This window comes from Priapulus caudatus, unplaced genomic scaffold (assembly GCF_000485595.1).
Source record: "Priapulus caudatus unplaced genomic scaffold, Priapulus_caudatus-5.0.1 Scaffold973, whole genome shotgun sequence".
NCBI lineage: Eukaryota > Metazoa > Priapulida > Priapulimorpha > Priapulimorphida > Priapulidae > Priapulus > Priapulus caudatus.
The window spans coordinates 10,441-17,706 of record NW_014578034.1 but is presented as its reverse complement, the minus strand read 5'-3'; the positions used below and the strand labels follow the sequence as shown (position 1 = coordinate 17,706).

At 39.6% G+C, this 7,266-nt stretch overlaps 2 protein-coding genes across 2 annotated transcripts in view; one reads left to right on the top strand and one right to left on the bottom strand.

Annotated features, from left to right (window-relative positions):
- Positions 1 to 7,266, bottom strand: part of LOC106814753 (tetratricopeptide repeat protein 27-like) — a 39,306-nt gene that overhangs the window by 29,768 nt on the left and 2,272 nt on the right. Inside the window, exon 2 of the mRNA XM_014819098.1 lies at positions 1,625 to 1,775. Coding sequence (XP_014674584.1) covers positions 1,625 to 1,775 — 151 coding nt within the window. The remainder of the gene's footprint in view (positions 1 to 1,624; positions 1,776 to 7,266) is intronic.
- LOC106814748 (dynein regulatory complex subunit 7-like) lies at positions 1,804 to 6,624 on the top strand. The gene is made up of 12 exons (XM_014819094.1): positions 1,804 to 1,830; positions 2,321 to 2,440; positions 2,663 to 2,735; positions 2,948 to 3,076; positions 3,337 to 3,465; positions 4,058 to 4,278; positions 4,541 to 4,756; positions 4,924 to 5,013; positions 5,440 to 5,550; positions 5,771 to 5,968; positions 6,136 to 6,275; positions 6,543 to 6,624. The coding sequence occupies exons 1-12, from the start codon at positions 1,804 to 1,806 to the stop codon at positions 6,622 to 6,624; spliced, it is 1,536 nt and encodes a 511-aa protein (XP_014674580.1).

Here is a 7,266-nt window from a genome sequence, read left to right as displayed (position 1 = left end):
CTCTCTCTCTCTCTCTCTCTCTCTCTCTCTCTCTCTCTATTATATATATATATATATATATAGCAATTTCTATTAATAGTTTTGTATTATGGTGGCGTTGCTGGAAGCAATCGCCATTGTTAAACGAGATCCCAAGGTAACTAGTGTGTCTGTTTTTCCCTCTAGCCAAGAATCATTCAGTCTCCTTCAACAGTGCTGGAAAAGCAAAAAGGAAACTGTTTTGAATACAGCTTTCTACTATGCTCACTTCTGCTCGGTGCTGGTTACGACACCTACGTTGTCTGTGGGTATGCAACCAAGGCAATCTGTCTTATGGATGAATCAAAGGAAATATGTCCTCTACTCCAAGAACCATTGGAGGTTTGGTTACGTATTTTATATCTAAATTTATAATTATTGAGCCTTTTGAGAACTACTGCCATCATACTTTGGCTAACAGGAAAGAAACAAATATTCACTTCAGTAATAAACTTTCAGTCTTAAAACTTTCAGTATTAAAGCCGCACAATGCGCATCCAAACGCTAATTTCTCCAGTACTAGACTAGCAAATACTTCGTGTCATGCATAATCACACTACCTTATGACAAAATAAACTCTAGTTCCTCCCATTTCACTTGACGTTGTCTTATAAAATGTATTTGAAAATACCTCCAATGTTGTTCAAATTCTCCGATGTTGTTGACAGTTTTCCCAAGCAACCGCACAGCGGTGCTGCGGTACAGCGGTCTGGGTGTAGCAAAGATAAAAACGTGACGTCACCTAACCACTTCGAAGCTAAATTGTTTGGCAAATAAGCCAGCGTTAGCGCCAGAATGCCAGTTTTCTCACCTCTTTCTTGTGGGTTTTAAGCAAACGCGCAGTGAAATGGGAGCAACTAGAGTTTTTTTTGTCATAAGGTAGTGTGATTATGCATGCCACGAAGTGTTTGCTAGTCTAGTACTGGAAAAATTAGCGTTTGGATGCGCATTGTGCGGCTTTAAAGATGACAGTACTCTCTGCTATCTTTTGTGGTTTACTATCCTCTATCTTGCATTAAACAACCATGAAACTAAAATAACTCCTGTCACTCGTGTGAGCAACCCGCTGGTACCGTATTGCACTAGTATTCCCATAAACGCCATGTCTGAGGAATGCATCTTATGCATTAAAAAAGATCTGATGTGTTTTATTATGATTTTGTTGTTACATAGACAAACATTTGCTAGTGAATTTGTAATATACTTAAATATACACTGACTTTATCAGATTAAATGGCAACTTAAAAAATATATGCAGCAGGTATTCGGTTTCATCCCAACGTGGTTATTAAGATTTTCTGATGCATAGTTATTCTTCTCTCCTTTCAGGTTGACACAGCATCAGCAGAAAAACCACAAAAGAAGTATGCAGTTAAGCCGCCAAAGGATCTCAGAAGCAAATTCGAAATAAATCAACTGGAGAAGAAAATCGCTGAAGCAAGAGCAAAAGAAGAGAAACTACAGAAAGAGAGGGCCGAAAAGGTTGAATTTTCGTTAGTTAAAATAAATGATACATACGTAGTGGTAAAGTGGCAGGAGAAGAAAAAGCTAACCCTTTACGCATTAAAACAAAGTTGTTGTGATACATTTTAGGCAAAGTACAAACCCGAGTTGGAAGAACTGTATGGACTTCGCATCCATAGCTGGGTACTTGTTCTCGCTGGTAAGCGAGAAGTTCCCGAATCATTTCTCATTGAACCCCTGACTGGGCTGGCGAAGGCCTGCGACGATGCGGGATACCTCGGCATAGAAAGCATCTGGAACAATAAAAACTATTGGGTTAATATGCAAGACTGTTCACATGGACTTAAGGTAAGTTTAATTATTGGCACGGTACAATATAAAATATGGGCAATGTGATTTTTTTCTGTGTGAAAACGTAGTGGAATAAATTTGGGGTTATTGTGCAAAGGCCTAAGAAAAAAATATGTTTGTTTCCGCTAACGAGCTGAAAAAAATTGGACACGGTAGGCAGGCCAAACTTTTTATCAAATATGTATTTTTTTGTATTCTAACGATACTTGTTTTATATTTATAACAGCTCATATAATGACTTCAAATACAAATCAATGCATTCCCTGATCGATATAACGTTAGGATTTTTGTTATTAAAAAAAATTTTTTTTAATTAAATGTTGTTGTTGTTGATCACAATAAAAAGTTTCTTAGGTCTTTGCACAATAACCCCAAATTTATTCCACTACGTTTTCACACAGAAAAAAATGGACTCGCTCGGGTTAGCGGAAACAAACGTCTTTTTTTTTTAGGCCAAAGCAGTGTTTGCTATCCTCTTTTCACGCAGGACGTAGTGTATGACCTCGGGGATTGCACCAAGTGGGAGTTCATGTTTCCGAGCAACGAAAAACCTGTCTTGCAGATGTCTCAGAGTGGAGAACAATTAGCAGACATGGCTGATGAAGAGGTACACTGATAATTAATATTAGAGCCTAAGATCATCATTAAAACATATTTCTTCTGAATCTAGAACTTTCACTTGTTATATCATGTGCATGCGTACGTGCGTGCGGGCGCGAATTAGACCCTGCTATCGAACATGCGTTCATATATTCAGCATTTGTATAGTTGTGTGTGGTTGTAGTTGATAAATAACTATAAAATTTCTGTTGTGCATTTTTCTGGACAGGAGTTTGAAGAGGTGGAAAAGTTCATAGATATGCCACATTCCTGGTCACAGCCGTTACAGATAACAAGAAAAGGTGTTTTAAATCTGCTATTTGTATTGATATTGTTGTAATTTTGTAAATTGCCACTATATTCGCTGCTGGGTTTAATGAAGTTTAACCAGTTTGTTTCAATACATTTTACTTTAAAACTGCTTTTACAACAGCAACATGCAATGCTGAATAAAGCTCATCACATTGGTTAGCCTATAAACTGACCAGATGCATCGTAACCTTGCTAATTACAGAATTCCAGTTGCGATGTCCACATGGGAAAAAAACAGTACTTTACAAGAGAGCAAAATTAGAGAAGTACACCCCATATCTGCTGAGCGATGGAATGGTAGCTAAGCTCTACATATACAAAGATGATGAAAGTATGACCAATCTCTGTCTACCACTTATTATTCCTCTATGTTCAATCAACACAAAAGCAACTGATGAAAAAATGTTTCACAATGAAAATGTGTAAATGCGAATCACACTTTTTCTTAAGACAATAATCATTCATTCAAGTTACTAGTAAGGTACAAAACGTAGAAAACCTGCAAATCTATAATATTGTCACAAATGAATTGTTACTCAAAGTATGTCTAACTTCTCGTCTCTAGTTGTAATATTTTATTAACATTTGTAGTGCATAGTCTCAGCATTACAAGAGAATTCTATGAGAACAGAATTGATCATCTAGAGAGGCGACAGCACAATATGGACACTGGGTTCGTGACAGAGTACTTCAAAAAAGGAAAGAAGAACGCATTAAGAGGTAGCAGGATTTGTATATCCCACTATATATAATATCAGGAGTCTATCAAAATTTTGATAGACTCCTGATAATATATATATATATATATATATATACATATATATAGAACATTGTGTATGTACTCATTTGTAACAATGTAAAAATTTGAAACTATAGATTATGTGTGGCCTTTTTCCCTAGTTTATATCATTTTAGCAAGAACTGACATTTCAGGAATACAAGCACTCGCCTTGTCTTTATATATGTTACATAATTGCACTGTATTTAAACCTACTAATGGATAGCAAGTTCTATCTATATATCCTATGGTCATCTCTCCTTTCCTCTAGTATGTTACTTGTAACATAAATGTTTCAACATCGGTGCAGCAGGCAGTATAGCTTAACCTACTAACTGATAGCAAGTTCTATCCATATCTCATCTCTCTTCTCCTCTAGTTTGTTACTTGTAACTTACATGTTACATCATCCCAACAGGCAGTATATCTTCACACACTAACTGATAGCAAGTTCTATCCCCCACAGTCGTCTCTCTCTCTCTCTCTCTTTTCATTTAGTTTGTTACTTGTAACTTAAATGTTACTTTACCGCAGAACACTACTACAAGGTCAGAAGTCAGGGTCCGGAGTCGGAGCGCACGATGATCTTCGACAGCCACATGCGCGTCGACGGACTCGTGAGGCGAGAGGAGCTCGCGACGGAGATGACGGAGCACTATGTAGAAAGCACAGATTTCCTCGTCTACAAGCACACTAAATTTGGAAAACGTGTGAAAATCTTTGGACCGTCTTCAAAATCTGCGAGGCCAATATCGGTAATGTCGCAGATAATCAGGGTCAAGTCTGTGTTCTATTAATACTGGAAATTTGCCTTCCAGCTGTGTGGCTTCTTCCGCTCGATCCTTATGGTGAATCCCAGCATAAATCTTGTATAGCTGCCTTACTGAAGTTCCTATAGCCAGGTGGCATTTAAATTGAGAAAAGTATTTGCCTACAGGCGACACCTATTTCATGTTGCATCTGCTTTGATGCGGTGTTCTGCAATCTCGTTTTTCGTTTGGCGTTTTCGACCTTTAGTGCATCGAAGAAAAGTTTAAGCGGAATCCGGAGCGATCTGTGAGCACAAACCTGGCGCTACGTGAGTTTGACATTGCCAGTGACACGATACGACTGACATACCACCACGAACCAGACTGCGTCACCGCGGCGACCCAGGAATTCATAAAGCCTCCAAATCTCGACGAGAAGCGGGACGGGACCGTGAATCTGTTTGAGTATCTGTCGTCGTATCAGGTGCTGTCTCTGCTCTCGTATAAAAACGGAAACGACATTGTGACAGAATCTAATAACGGGGGTTGTATCGAATCAATAACCTCTACGATAATATCGACCTTGAATACTTTCAATCTTTCAATCTTGTCAATCATGGCCACTCATTTGCTTGTCTGTATTTTTATCAGCCGGACCCACATACACCCAAGCCAACTAACCTGCAGCTCTATCAGCAGCTTGACTCGTTAATCAAGGAAGAATGGAAGGCACAAGCCAGAGTGAGAGACAGTGAAGCTGAGGTGTTGTATATGCTACAGTCTTGCACTTAGTCATCGTTGGCAAAAATGAAAAAGTAAAAAAATAACAAAATAAACCGTGATGACCAAAGACTTAGTTGGTTAACAGCTAGGACTTGGAATAGCTGCTTTGTCATATGTGGGCCAACCTCCCGAGACACGGTCTGACAAATATCTGTACGGCTATCCGTGACAACTTTGTTGATCTATGTAATAAGAATAAATCTTGTTCATAAAACACTTAAACTCGTATGCTCACGCACTCTTTGCTTGATCTATGGAGGTGATTTGTTAATCGAACAGCTAGCTCTCTCATATACGTATACTGTTATGCTGAAATGACAGGTCTCTACTATGTAGCAAGCAATGTTGAGAGTATCACGTTTTATTCGTGCTGTTTGTGCACAGGTCATTGAAATACTGAATGAACGGCGAAGGGAAGAGGCAAGAACTGAGCTAGACATATCCATCTACGATGTTGAGAGGAACGAGAAGGCAAGAAAGCAGCGACTTGCCCAGGTTGGCATCATATCTCCATTTTCTAATATTTCCGAAGTTGATATCTTCCCCATCATGGCTTTGGAACAAATCACAGACAAAACTCAAACGTGATTCAGCGATTTTTGTATCCCAAATAGGATTACTTGTACCCAGGAGATACGTGTGTTCAGGACACAAACAGCAGTTTGTTTACAGGAACACGCACATATGGGCATCGAGTCTGAATTTGCTTTTGCAGGTGCAACAAGAAAAAGAAGACAAGAATCGTGAGCGAGAGATGGATACCGACTACCTCGCTCCGTTTCTCACGCGGTTCAGCAGTAGTGAGGGTGCGCTGAAGCGGTCGCAGGCACTCCGTGTGAAAGACGAGTGCCTTCAGGACCTCAAGCAGCGACTCATCGACAAGGCAAACCTAATACAGAGCCGGTTTGAACAGGTGAGACCTATCGCAAATTTAAAAAAAAATGCCAGACCGTGACCAGATGACCAGAAAAAATGAACAGAAAATTGACCAGAAAAATGGTGACTGTGAAGAATGCAACATCGTAAGCTCTCTGTGCGACGGCTTCACGTTCACCAACCCCTGTATCGTTGGTTCTGCAGGAGACAAATGAGCTGCAAAAGAAGCAGCAGTGGTACCAGCAGTGCCAGACGAGCATGAGCAAGGAAGACGAAGAAGAATACCTGAGCTACTGCAGCGCATCGATGTTTCGTATACACATTCTGGAGCACAGACTCAATAAGTATGGCTCCACTTCCCACGTTATAGCCTTTAATCAATGTCATTACTGTGGTGTGTTTTCATACTTCCCTGCATATGCATTCGCATTGCATGGATGGTTTCATATTGATATCAGCACTTTCTTGCAACTTTCCGTTCACACATGCTAATGGATAGAATAAAGCATAATTTCCATTTTCTAATGGTTGCTTACTGGCCCTGCCATCAGACATTAGTCACAGTAAGAGAACTGTTGAGAATAATTTCAATTTCATTTTTGTTGTTTTAGGCACAAGGAGCTGGCACCTCAGCGGTACATGGCATTGGAACAGAAGCTACGCAATGACGCACGGCTAGCCGATTTGTTGTAAATTAGTCATAGTATAACATCAAATAAATGGGGATAATGGGAGTGAATTGACCTGTGTTTTTGCATAAATCCCGTAGGATCACAGTCATAAGATGCATCCTCATTGTGAAGGTTGGGGTAAAAGGATCAAAAGATGGTTAGGCGAAGGTTAGAAATATTTTACATGGTTTTGACACACAACATGGCTCTAAACCATGTAAGCTAATCAGTACGTGGTATAACAATTAGTATAGTTTTTAAAATTATGACTCAAGCTTCAATCCTAAATGCACATTCTCCTGCTATACCAGCCATTATATGTCAAGTGTAGATCTGGATTCTAATAGGTCTTTTTGCATTGCACATGGAGGAACTGGCATCCATATGCCCTATCCTATCTTAGGTATCTGAAAATCACAGAATCATTGATGACAGCATTATACACCGATGGCAATATCTCCTGGTGGTGCATGCATTACTTTTCTAATAGCCAGCCACACACTACTGCTGATAGGGTCTATGCCACCCAGGTCTATGTCGATATATCGAAAAGTACCTCGGGGTAATATACGATATGTCGCTGCGTACACTGCATTGTCCCACCGTACCGTGACTTTCAGCTAACTGATGTATGGTGTACGATTTGTCAAATTAGTCAAACACA